A 13,639-nucleotide genomic window follows, 5' to 3' on the forward strand; every position below is an offset into this window, starting at 1 on the left:
TTACTTTTTTTCTCTAAATATTAACCTTATTCTCATAAAATCACAAATGTATTATCCTATTATGAGAACTTCATTCTGGTAATACAGTAGTACCTCAACTCACAAGTTTAATTGTTTCTGTGACGGAGCTCTTACAGTAACTCAAAACATTTGTATCTCAAGTTAACGTCTCCTATTGAAACGGAATTAAATCAATTTTATTGTTGCTTAAAAAACAGCACTATTTAAAAGGAAAAACTATTTTTTTTACGGATAGTGGTATCTCTATCGAACTGTTTTTCAGTCAAACACACTTTTTTCACATTTTCATGAATACATTTAGATATCATTTTAACATTCTTTAGCTGGTGTTAGACTCATTCTGTTTCAATATGGTGCAGACTGGCAGTGATACGCTCCAATTGTTTCGCCAAGGTAGCAACACGCTCGGTCATGTTTTTGATGATTTCCTTTTTTTAATTTAATGAATATCATCCACTTCTTCTTCTCAGCACTGTCCTTCACACCCACTTTCTTCCTTCTCTGGGTTGAAAAACCAAGTTATGTCCATCTCTCGCTATAAGCTAATGCTGGCGAGTAAGACCAAATGTTTTGGCCGAATCTCACGTGGTTCACTGCTACACCAACTAATGTCAGGGATGCTTGTAACTCAAATTTCGCTTGCCACTTCATCGAATCAAATCAAGCTTTATTTATAGAGCACTTTTCATACATAAAAGAAATGCAACGCAAAGTGCTTTACAAAGTTAAAAACAATACCCCGGTGACCCATATCCCCCATTATCACATACGCACGCATGGACACAGACACCAAACACAAACACACACACACACAACATACACACATATGCAACTATATGGACCAATGATTGCATGGCTGAGTACAGAGGAGACATGTGAGTAAACACTATCACAGGAGCCATCTGCACCAGGAGGTCATCAGACCATGGCCACCAGGACGCTGACACAAAAGCGCCCCCACCAGCACGGCCGATAACCCCTGAGGCAGATGGCTCATCTGAGGAACGTTGGAAAATAAAAATAATACAACTTGTAAAATAGTAAGAACCATGTGTAGAGATAAGGAATACAACACAAGTAAGACCTATGAAGGTTAAAAGAAAAAGAAAAAAACAAAACAACTTCAAGCATAACAATTAGCTCAGAGACGGCTCTTATCTCAAAACATTCTTAAGTTGGGTACCATTGTACAAAGACTTCATATTTGAAAAATTCTTAATTTTTTCTCATAATATTATGACTTTACTCTTCTAATCGCAGCTAGGATAGGCTCCAGAAAATGGATGGATGGATAGATACTCTTCTAATATTATGACCGTCTTATTATTGTTTCCTCCATAAAAACAAGTTACTTCTAAAAAAAACAAACGGTTCTTTAAACGTTGGCTTCCTTCAAACAGCCCTAAATTCCATCTTTATCTTGTACTGGTGAGTTCAGGGTCCCTTGGAGAACACACCACTCTACTCTCTATGCCACACTACAGGTCACAGCGACAATGGTGCTTTCTGGCGCTCCCTGTATGAAACGCCGACATTCGAGGAGGACCTGGAGCGCCTGTGGAAGCAGCTGGAGCCGCTCTACCTGAACGTGCACGCCTATGTTCGCAGGGCTCTGTACAAAAAGTACGGTCCAAAACGCATCAACCTGAGAGGACCTATTCCCGCTCACCTGTTGGGTGAGTTACACCAACCTGAAGCTGTTTTACTTCATAAAAGCAGGACATTTACACACCTTTAAATTGGATAAAGAGTTTATAAAACAAACAAACATGGTAGTCAATACTTCAGTGTGGAATTTACGGACACACCACGGCCAAAAAGCTCCTTTTATGTGGTGGCATAATCCGCTAATATTCTGCAGCTGGCCGTGAATGCCTTTGGATTCAGGAAGGATTTCTTATTCTTTCAAAGGTGTCATGCGTGAGATTGTGTGTGACATGTCCACACAGCCAAGAATTTACACTGCATACAGAGCAGAGATTATTCCTTTTCATTTCCTGTTGTTTCAGGTAACATGTGGGCACAGACGTGGTCTGGCATCATGGACCTGGTGCTGCCGTATCCTGACGCCACGCAAGTTGATGCCACGCCGGCTATGGTGGCTAAGGTGAATACTGCATAGATTCTTACAGCAACTGTGGAGAGCACAGGAATAATAACATTAACCATAATAATGGATTGGATTTAGATTGTGCTTTTTCAGACCCAAAGCGCCACAGCCTAACCCTAATGTGCAATGTTCATGAAGAATGAGGCCACACAAATCAGAACAAAAATAGTTACATTATTAAATGTTATATGCGGTATATGTTATTAATTTTTGCATTATTACCACTTTATTCTTGTAATATCCAGATGTTATTCTTCTATAATTATGATTGTTTTGTCTTAGAATATTGCAGCTTTATTCTCATTGTGGAGTAATTTTAGTCTTGTAAAATTATTATTTATCTCATAAAATAATTAGGTTTTTTTTACCCAAAATATCATGAACTAATTATTGTAATATTACCTTTTTTTCTCAAAATATTAACTTTAGTCTCATAAAATCACAAAGATTTTATCCTGTTATGTGAACTTTATTCGGGTATTAACATGAAATATTAACTTTAGTCTCATAAAATCACAAAGATTTTATCCTGTTATTTATTCGGATATAAACATGACTTTATACTTAAAAAATATTTTTTTCACATATACTTATGACCATATTATTGCTGAATTATGACTATTTTTTCTGAATATTACATATTTATTCTCATAAAACTACAAAGGTATTATGCTAGTATGAGATATTCTTCTGATAAAACCAACACACTATACATATACTCATTATGTATATTTCTCACAATATTACAACTTTATTCTTGTAATATTATGACTTTATCCATGTAAAATGTTGTTTTTTCCTAGTAATATCATGTGTTTATTCTCATAATATTTTTACAATTGTTTTGTAAAATTAGGACTTTTTTATTTCCAAAATGATGCAATTTTATTTTAGTAGTATTTCCACTTTACCCTTTATCCTTTTTCTTGTGGAATTAGGACTTTTCTGTGAAAATTATTTTATTCTCATAAAATCACACATGCATTATGCTAATACGAGAACTTGGTTCTCTTAATTCTACGACTTAATCGATGTAAAATTATGTTCTTTCAAGTAATATTACATGTTTATTTTCATAATATGACTTTCAAAAATCTTATAATACTGTAACTTTATTTTTGTAATATTACGACTTTATCTATGTAAACATTTTATTTTTAGTAATATTATATGTTTATTCTATTAATAATATGACCTTATTCTTGTCAAAGTATTTTTTCAAAAATATTGCAACTTTATTTGAGTAAAATTACAACTTCATCCTTCATTAAAAATATGTTTTTTTCTTGTAATATCAAATGTCTATTCTTATAATAATATTCCAACTTTATTGTCATCTATGCTTTATGCTTTGTATAGAGGTCTACATTTTAAAGATATAAGACTTTTTCTTGCAGAAAAATATATTTTATCCTTATAAATCCCTCCCTTAACATTGTGACCTTTTTCCTCATAAAAATATAACTTTATTGTTGTAAGATTACAACTGCAGAATAGTAAAATTACGACTTCTTTCGAGTAATATCATGGCTTTTTTTTTCGTAATCCTATTTACAAACTTATTCTCATAATATTTTGACTTTAGTGTCTTAGTATTATATATTATTGATAAAGAAACAGCAACACTAAAACAGTACACACTAATACTTTTTTGTTCCTCTATCAAGGGCTGGAATGCAAAAAGAATGTTCCAGGAATCAGACAATTTTTTCACCTCTTTGGGACTGCTGCCTATGCCAAAGGAGTTTTGGGACAAGTCCATGCTGGAGAAGCCCACTGATGGACGCCAAGTAGTTTGTCACGCCTCTGCATGGGATTTCTATAACAGAAAAGACTTCAGGTTTAACATCACGTCATTGGTTGAGAGACTTGTTATTTGCAGCGTGACTAAGTATGAACCATGTTTTTAGGATCAAGCAGTGTACGGTGGTGACCATGGACGACTTGATCACCGTCCACCATGAGATGGGTCACGTCCAGTACTTCCTGCAGTACAAGGAGCAGCCCGTGTCCTTCCGCGAAGGAGCCAACCCCGGCTTTCACGAAGCCATCGGCGATGTGTTGGCCCTTTCTGTGTCCACACCAAAACACCTTAAGAGCATCGGCCTACTGGACAAAGTAGAAAACAACCCTGGTGTGTAAACCGTTCAAAGGCACACGTTCCACACAAAATGATGGATGTATTACTCATTTCTTTACGTTTGGATTGCAGAGAGTGACATCAACTTCCTGATGAACATGGCGCTTGATAAAATTGCCTTCCTGCCTTTTGGTTACCTGATGGACCAGTGGAGATGGAAGGTTTTTGATGGACGCATCCCATCGTCTGAATACAATAAAGAGTGGTGGAACCTCAGGTAACGTAGACCTTAAATCGCCTCACTCTTAAATCACTGTCAACTTATGCATATACAGTATCCACAGTATTAGATACCAAGAGGCTACTACAAACACAGAAATATGACTGGATGCTCAGTAAGTGCTATGATCTTTTACCATTCATCGCTAAATGATCAGAATCAGAATCAGAATCAGAATAGTTTTATTGCCATTGTTTGAGAACGGGTTCACAAACTAGGAATTTTTCTTGGTGCAATCGTGCAACATAAAACACATATAACACATATTTGGTAATAATGATCGCATTAAGGTACAAAATTTGACAAAGTTTGTTCTTTGATTTTTTTCCTTTGTTAGCTCACCATTTGAAAACTGCTACCATATACTGTATCCTCTGTATATACGTATACATATATTTTATATAAATATTAAATTTAACTTTTTGACCAATATTATGCAACTAAAATGTTTAACATCTAGTACAGACTATAGCTAAACTTTTCTAGTATTTGTGTATTTTTATGAGAACTTTATTCTGGTATGACTTTTTTTTTTTTTTTTTAATATTGCAACTTTTTTCCAGTGAAGTGAAGTGAAGTGAATTACATTTATATAGCGCTTTTTCTCAAGTGACTCAAAGCGCTTTACATTGTGAAACCCAATATCTAAGTTACATTTAAACCAGTGTGGGTGGCACTGGGAGCAGGTGGGTAAAGTGTCTTGCCCAAGGACACAACGGCAGTGACTAGGATGGCGGGAGCGGGGATCGAACCTGCAACCCTCAAGTTGCTGGCACGGCCGCTCTACCAACCGAGCTATACCGTCCAGTAATATTTCAACTTTATCCTTGTAAAATTATTACTTTTTTGTCACCTTAACCATATTCTTGTGAAATGATGACTATTTTCTATGACTATTACAACTTTATTAAAAAAAAAATCCCAAAGTGTAATGCTAATATGAGAACATCATTCTGTTAATACTATGACTTTATCCTTGTAAAATTATGACTTTTTTCTAGTGACATTATGTGTTTATTCTCTTAATATTATGACCTAATTGTTGTAAAACTATATGTTTTTTGAATAATATTGCAACGTAATTCTAGTAATAATATATTTTCAGCAATGTAGATATATTTTCTAGTATTTTATGTGTTTATTATCATAATAACATTATTTTATCCTCGTAAAATTATGACTTTTTTAAATTATAATTTAAACTTTATTCTAGTAGTATTACGACTTTATCCGTACATCATCTTCATAATATGACCTTATTCTTGTGAAATTCAGACTTTTTTTTGATTGCTATTACATTATTCTCATAAAATATGACAACTTTATTCTGGTGATACTATGACTTTACTCTTTGTTACGTATTCTCATATTATTACACCTTATTCATGTAAAATTATGACTTTCTTTCTAATAATATTCCAATCTTATCCTGGTAATATTACACTTTATCCATGCAAAATTATTTTATTTTTATTAATATTAAATTTTTATTCTCACAATAATAATAACTTATTCTTGTAAAATGATCACTTTTTTTTCTAATAAAATAGTTTTTACCGTCTTATTATTTTTCTCTCATAATTATGACTTTATTTTCTTAATATTACAACAAATATTAGTATTCTTGTAATATTTTGACTTTATTCTAATCTATATTGTATACTTTAAATGTATATAAGAAAATCTAAGTTTAGTCTTCTAAGAAGGCTAATATTTTGTAATGAAAATGTTTAGCATCATCTTGCATATTTTTATAAAACTGCATTTATTATGTTGCTAAAGTTTGCTTTGAAGGTGTATTTTTTTTCCCAAACTGCTGCACCTCTCTTTGAAAACAACCATAAATTATGCTTTTAAAGTACAGTACACAGTTTATCCGGAAAATATTCATACAAAGTATTTATTTTTATTTTTTATTTGCAAATTTAATAAAAATACAAGAATTAAAAATCACATGTACAAAGCTTTTCATATCCTGGATGAAAACCAACACTTCCCATCCAACCTGATGAAACTTGAGAGGCGCTGCAAAGAGGAAAGGGTGAAACTGCCCAAAGATAGGTGTGCCAAACTTGTTGCATCGTATTAAAAAAGACTCGAGGCTGTAATTGCTGCCAAAGGTGCATCAACAAAGTATTGAGCAAAGACTTTAAATACTTACTTATACGTACATGTGATTTTTCTTTCTTTTTTTTTTTAATTTGGAAAATTAAAAAAAAAAAATTTTTCACTTTGCCATTATCGTCTGTAGAATTTTGAGGACAAAAATAAATGTATTTTGGAATAAGGCTGTAACATAACAAAATGTGGAAAAAGTGAAGCGCTGTGGATACTTTCCGGATGCACTGTATGTGCCTAGGAGGTATTAGAAACTTTCAAATATGATTGAATGCTTGTTAAGTTAAAGTTAAAGTACCAATGATTGTCACACACACACTAGGTGTGGTGAAATTTGTCCTCTGCATTTGACCCATCCCCTTGTTCACCCCCTGGGAGGTGAGGGGAGCAGTGAGCAGCAGCGGTGGCCGCGCCCGGGAATACTTTTTGGTGATTCAACCCCCAATTCCAACCCTTGATGCTGAGTGCCAAGCAGGGATCATAACAAGATCATAACAGTGTAACTGTTACGATCTTTTAGGGGAAGTTAGCTTTTCTATCCATAAAAAGATCATTACGAACTGATAGGCAATAAGGGAGAAATATTGTAAAAAGTCACATTTCAAACGAGCCATGTTTTGTTCCATAACTGAATTTGTTACTCTTTATGAAGTATAAATCAAAGTATGTTGTTGTATTTAACTGCAGGATGAAGTACCAGGGATTGTGTCCGCCTGTAACCCGCACAGAGAACGACTTTGACCCAGGCGCAAAGTTCCACATCCCTGCTAACGTTCCCTACGTGAGGTAGAGTAATGTTACTATTTCGCACCTGATAATTAAGCAGTGACACATCCAAACATAATATAAGCTTTGATACTGTAACTATGGCAACGATGATGTGACGGACCACCGCTATCACCGTCGTGTTTATGATGTGATATTTATCATTCGCCCTCAGGTACTTTGTCAGCTTTATTATCCAGTTTCAGTTCCACAAGGCTCTGTGTGGCGCCGCCGACCACGTGGGGCCCCTGCACACGTGTGACATTTACCGGTCCAAGAAGGCTGGGAAGCTGCTGGGGTGCGTCCACGTTATTAAATATACTGTACAAGTCACGTGTCACAATATCAAATGTCATGTACAAATCATGTGTTTTGGCTGCAGTGACGTCATGAAGTTAGGCTTCAGCAAGCCCTGGCCTGAAGCCATGAGCATGATCACGGGACAGCCCAATATGAGCGCCGAGCCACTTATGGAATATTTCAGACCTCTCATTAAATGGCTGGAGGAAGAGAACAACAAGAACGGCGATATCCGCGGGTGGCCTGATTACGACTGGAAGCCTTCAAGTGAGTGTTGAACATTCTGCGCACACACACTTGGCGTTGGAGTGTGAGTCCAACATATGGGAAGCACATCTCCGCATCAGTTCATCTCCTTCCAAGGGGAGGAAAAGAAATCTTTGCAAGGAGACTTGATGCCTTTTTGCAGCTTACTGAAATCAATCTCTCACTGCTTGTTTTCCTGATGAGTTCCTGCTGAAAGGAAGTGAGCACATTAGCTGGATGGGAGTGAAAGAGAGAGAGAGAGAAACACACACACACACACACACACACACACACACACACACACACACACACACACACACACACACACATTCTTGTATTTGTTACCTCCTCGGATACCTCCAAAAAAATGCCTCCCTCTTTAGGACCACATTTTCTAGATATATAAAAATGTGTATTTACAACATTAATAATATATACATACTACGCAAATATAAAAAAGCTTGTTGTAAAAAATGAGTTGGAATTTCAGAAGAAAAACCTAGAATTTTGGCAGTATTATAATAAAAGTCGTACTTTTCCTCAACGCAAGAAAAACGGAACATTTGTGCAATATTATGATAAAAGTTGGAATTTTACTCAATAACAGTCGCAATTTTACAAGAAAAGCCAAACATTTTGGCAATTTTATGAAAAGAGTCGTAATTTTACTCGACAAAAGTCACAATTTTATAAGAAAACTTAAAAATTTGGGCAATATTATAATAATAAAATAATATAAAATAATCGGAATTTTACTTGGCAAAATTATGACAAAAGTCCTAATTTTACTCAAAACATTTCACTTTTTTACAAGAACAGGAGACAAGTCAGAATTTTATTTTTGCATTAAAAAGTAATAATTTTACGAAAAAATATTGCAAAATTACAGAAACAGAAAGAATATGAGAAATTGTCCCCAATTTTATAAGAGAAAAGTCGACACATTGTGAGAAAAAGACTGCTTTTAGTTCATGTATTTTGTTTTGCATTTTTTGTTTGTAATTTGGTTTTTAATCTTCATTATTTACTTCAAGTTATTCGAGTATGTCTCTATATACATATATATTTATTTTTTAATTTTTTTTTTTACAAATTTTGGCCAAAGGGGGCGCATTTCAATTTCTTACACACACTTGTTATTTCATATGTTGGCCAGAGGGGGAGCACTTCAAAATTTTACACGCACTTTTTATTTCATATGTTGACCAGAGGGGGAGCACTTTTAAAACCGACACACAGTCAATTTGAAAAATCCCTCCCTTTTGGGACCACCCTCATTTTGATAGATTTCACCGCCAGTGGTGCAAGTAAGACATTGTCTATTAGATGCAATGGTTTTCCATATTGGGACCATGATTTATGTCCTAATTTGTTCACCGGTCCTTATATGGAAGGTACTTTTCCTTGTTGATGTCTCAAGAAGGGTAGAAATACAAGAACAGACACACCCACACACACACACACACACACACACACACTTGCATAGTCTGGGTTTAGTCAACACACTCCCATACACACTGTAAGCTGGACTTTGAAACTTTTAATCTTGAAGCGTTTAAGCAGGTCATTGAACGCTGCACCAAAAACAAAAAGTATGTTTCCCTTTAAAAAGCTTGTATATATTACTGTATTACTGTATGTGTCATTTTCAGCCTTATAGACAAACATTAAATGTTTTCTGGTTTAGTTATTCAAAATAATACCTTCAAAATAAAGAAATAAAGAGTTTAATTGGATTTTAAAATTACAGACAGTAATGGTACCTGACTAAATAGTGTAAATGGAGGAATAGTAACAGTTTTCTGTAGATGCATAAATAGATACAAAAAGGTGACACATGCAATTATAAAATAATATAGAAGAAGAATAGACATTTGTAGAAATTCTGCTAAATATTGCCATGGAAAGTTTATTAAGGAATTTTGTAAATATGGAAAAGTATTTTAGTTTTTTTAAATAAATGTTTTTCTCCAAATATGTATTCGATGGGAAGTTTAGGTATATTTAAAATATATAATAAAATACTTAAAATAAGTCTTTTTTTCCAAAATTATTATTTCGGGGTGTGTTTGAATATTTAATATTATCTAAATGATCATTATTCATGCAAATTTCGGTAAGAGATTTCTGGAAATATTTAAGGTAAGTATTTTGAAAATTATTATTCATAAATTTATTTCGAAGGCTTAAATAGGTCATTTTGTAGCTATTCATAATAAATGTTATTTTAAAATTGCTAATATTATTCATACATTTTCAGGGAAGTTTTGGTAGGGATTTAATTTTTTTTATCCAAATAAGCATTTAAAATGTATATTTTTTTAGGGACGTTTGGGGAAGGACATTTTTAATATTTAAAATTGTTTTTTAAATATTATATTGATGCATTATTTTAGGGAAGTTTAGGTCAGGAATGTTGGACACATTGAGAAGTAGATAAGGGTAAATTCCCTTTATTGTTTTTATTTTGTTTTGTACAACATTTTTATAAAATATTTTGGCTTATCATGACCTCGCAAATGCAAAATACAATTATTTTTGTTTCAAATATGACCTGCGAGTTATTTATTGAAAAATTAATTCTACATTATTTTACAATTATTTTCAAACACATTGTTAATTGTAAGTCTATCCCTTTAAATTACTATGTATTGTCACTGAAAACTGCAACCTTACAAACATGAAATCCAGCAAATTTTGAGATAATTCTTGTTCATTTTCCCAACTGATTCTTTTCAACAATCTTTAAATTTCATTAAACACAAAACAAAATATTCTGCTTATTCCTGTAAATTCACATATATTCACTTTGAAAGCATCTAACTGAACATAATCACTCCAGTTCTTGCCTTGACAAGCAAAAATAATACTGATGTCCGTCATGCTTACCTTGTTATTTCTTAATGCATATCCTGCAGGTGCGGAAGTTGTGACCCCAGCCAGCACTGTGGACTTCCTGGGAATGAGCGTTGAGAGTGCAGCCGCCATCGCAGGCCAATGGGTCCTGCTGGTCTTGGGTCTGGTCCTGTTGGTGGCCACCATCCTCCTGGCCTTCAAGTACAGGAAGTCAAAAAAGTCCGGCAGGTCATTATCGACGATAGAGCTCAAGCAAAAAGACTAAAATGGCTAATGTACTTTTTGTACAGTAACAACCCTAATGTGAAAATCAGTGTTTTGTCATGGCGTGTACAGTGCACATGATCACATTTGCTTGGTTTTTGTCCGCCTCCCTGATATGTCTTGTATATTTCTTGTATACACTCGGAGTCCAATTATGTTTGTCTATGCAAAAGAGCATTTTGTAATTTATTTGTACTATGTTCATATTTAGGGAGGAACTATTTGTAAAGTTATTGATCGTGTGGACATATTTGTGTTTCTTATTTCTACAATAAAAACATACATATATATGTATAGTATGGCTTTTCATTAACAACAATTTAACTACATATTGCAGTAAAAAAAAAGTTTGTACATTGGTTGGAGCCTTCCTCCCTCCCTCCCTCCATCTTTACGAGTCAAAGGAGCCTCTGTAGGGCCCGCAGTCTCACAAGAGAATACCTGGCAGCTGTCAGGTAACATGAGCAAGAGCAGCACGCCAACAAATAGGCTCAACACAGACCACTGAATCAATGTCTTCTTAGTCCAGCCTGGTTTTTAGTGCTGAAAGGACTTGGACGCCATCCAAGCTTTTGCCTCCTGTTCCCCACACACACAAACATTTCACTCACTGGCCACAACATTAGGTACACATACAAATTATGTTACCGGCCTGTGAACTGTATTGCATTACATTAAACTGCATCGATGTACCTAATAACGTGTTCATTCAGACAATCAATAAAACACATGTACATGTGTTACATACAGTCGTGGTCAAAAGTTTACATACACTTGTAAAGAACATAATGTCATGGCTGTCTTGAGTTTCCAATAATTTCTACAACTCTTTATTTTTTGTGATAGAGTGATTGACATCACATGTACAAAGATAAGACCTTCTGGAGGAAAGTTCTGTGGTCAGATGAAACAAAAATTGAGCTGTTTGGCGAAAAGGTGAGGCCTTTAATCCCAGGAACACCAAGCCTACCGTCAAGCATGGTGGTGGTAGTGTTATGCTCGTGGCCTGTTTCGCTGCCAATGGAACTGGTGCTTTACAAAGAGTAAATGGGACAATGAAAAAGGAGGATTACCTCCAAATTCTTCAGGACAACCTAAAATCATCAGCCCGGAGGTTGGGTCTTGGGCGCAGTTGGGTGTTCCAACAGGAAAATGACCCCAAACACACGTCAAAAGTGGTAAAGGAATGGCTAAATCAGGCTAGAATTAAGATATTATAATGGCCTTCCCAAAGTCCTGACATGTGGACAATGCTGAGGAAACAAGTCCATGTCAGAAAACCAACAAATGTAGCTGAACTGCACCAATTTTGTAAAGAGAAGTGGTCAAAAATTCGACCAGAAGCTTGTGGATGGCTACCAAAAGAGCCTTATTGCAGTGAAACTTGCCAAGGGATATGTAACCAAATATTAACATTGCTGTATGTATACTTTTGACCCAGCAGATTTGCTCACATTTTCAGTAGACCCATAATAAATTCATAAAAGAACCAAACTTCATGAATGTTTTTTGTGACCAACAAGTATGTGCTCCAATCACTCTATCACAAAAAAAATAAGAGTTGTAGAAATTATTGGAAACTCAAGACAGCCATGACATTATGTTCTTTACAAGCGTATGTAAACTTTTGACCACGACTGCAACTACACACAGTGGTATTTTTGGGTATGATTTGTTCTTTGGCGTGATTTTCTGACCAAATTTTTGCAAGGTTTTCATATTCCGTTTCGGTTATCGTAAGGCAAAACTTTGCGCACAACAAACTAGTCCCGTGTGACCGCCTGTCAATGTCCATTCAAAAAAACTAGGGGTGCCAGCTTTTTCACTTCCGACACGATACCAATAGTGGAGTTGTGAGTATTTTCCGATACCGATATTGAATACATTATATATACTTTTATATTTTTTTGGTTGGGTGGTATGTTAGAAAAAGGCTTGATCAAGTGAAATTAGTCAAACTGAGAACAATGTTAATTATGAAAAACAAACATATTTATTCTAAACCATCTGGAATGGACTTATGCAGTCTTTAAGTTAAAGTGGGGGGAGTTGTTATTTCTGCGACACCTAATTGCCACAATAATTAAGTAAAGTGCATCAAATTGTATGATGGGGACACGTTTGTTACTGGATACTTTCTAATAATCTTCAACCTTTGTGTCTGACTATAGTTATTTGATACTTTTCTATGTAGACTAAAGTGTTTGGATTGCAATATTGTTCAATTTAGGACGCTATGTCAAGCTAGTGTGCTATTGTGTGCTTAGCTGTTGTGTAGTTGCTAGCTCCTAGTAACCTACAGTCAACCATGTTTATCTTTTGTAAATGACTTGACTGAAATACAAGAAAAGACCAACCTTGTGTGTTTATTAGAGGACATTTAGATGTTAACTGGTACTTGGGGTTATCATCAGAGCTCATATCGAAGATTTTAGATGCAAACAGATTTAATCTGATACTTGTTTTTTGTCGATATCGGACTGATATCAATATAGGATTGGGACACCCCTAAAAGAAACCGACATTTTGGTGACTCAGTTTTTTAATTTTTTTTTATTGAGTACTGCTGCAAAATGGGGCCAAAGAAAGTTGCGAGTGC

The 13,639-nt window shown here is 34.8% G+C and overlaps 1 protein-coding gene across 1 annotated transcript in view; it reads left to right on the forward strand.

Annotated features, from left to right (window-relative positions):
- ace (angiotensin I converting enzyme (peptidyl-dipeptidase A) 1) overlaps positions 1-11,316 on the forward strand; it is a 38,871-nt gene extending 27,555 nt beyond the window's left edge. The window contains exons 17-25 of the mRNA XM_062056011.1: positions 1,506-1,697; positions 2,031-2,128; positions 3,799-3,971; positions 4,042-4,265; positions 4,344-4,488; positions 7,297-7,395; positions 7,550-7,672; positions 7,757-7,941; positions 10,839-11,316. Of these exons, the coding sequence (XP_061911995.1) occupies positions 1,506-1,697; positions 2,031-2,128; positions 3,799-3,971; positions 4,042-4,265; positions 4,344-4,488; positions 7,297-7,395; positions 7,550-7,672; positions 7,757-7,941; positions 10,839-11,041 (1,442 nt within the window). The 3' untranslated portion in view covers positions 11,042-11,316. The remainder of the gene's footprint in view (positions 1-1,505; positions 1,698-2,030; positions 2,129-3,798; positions 3,972-4,041; positions 4,266-4,343; positions 4,489-7,296; positions 7,396-7,549; positions 7,673-7,756; positions 7,942-10,838) is intronic.
- Positions 11,317-13,639: the final 2,323 nt, after the last annotated feature.

The sequence above is a fragment of the Entelurus aequoreus genome, linkage group LG08, assembly GCF_033978785.1.
Source record: "Entelurus aequoreus isolate RoL-2023_Sb linkage group LG08, RoL_Eaeq_v1.1, whole genome shotgun sequence".
NCBI lineage: Eukaryota > Metazoa > Chordata > Actinopteri > Syngnathiformes > Syngnathidae > Entelurus > Entelurus aequoreus.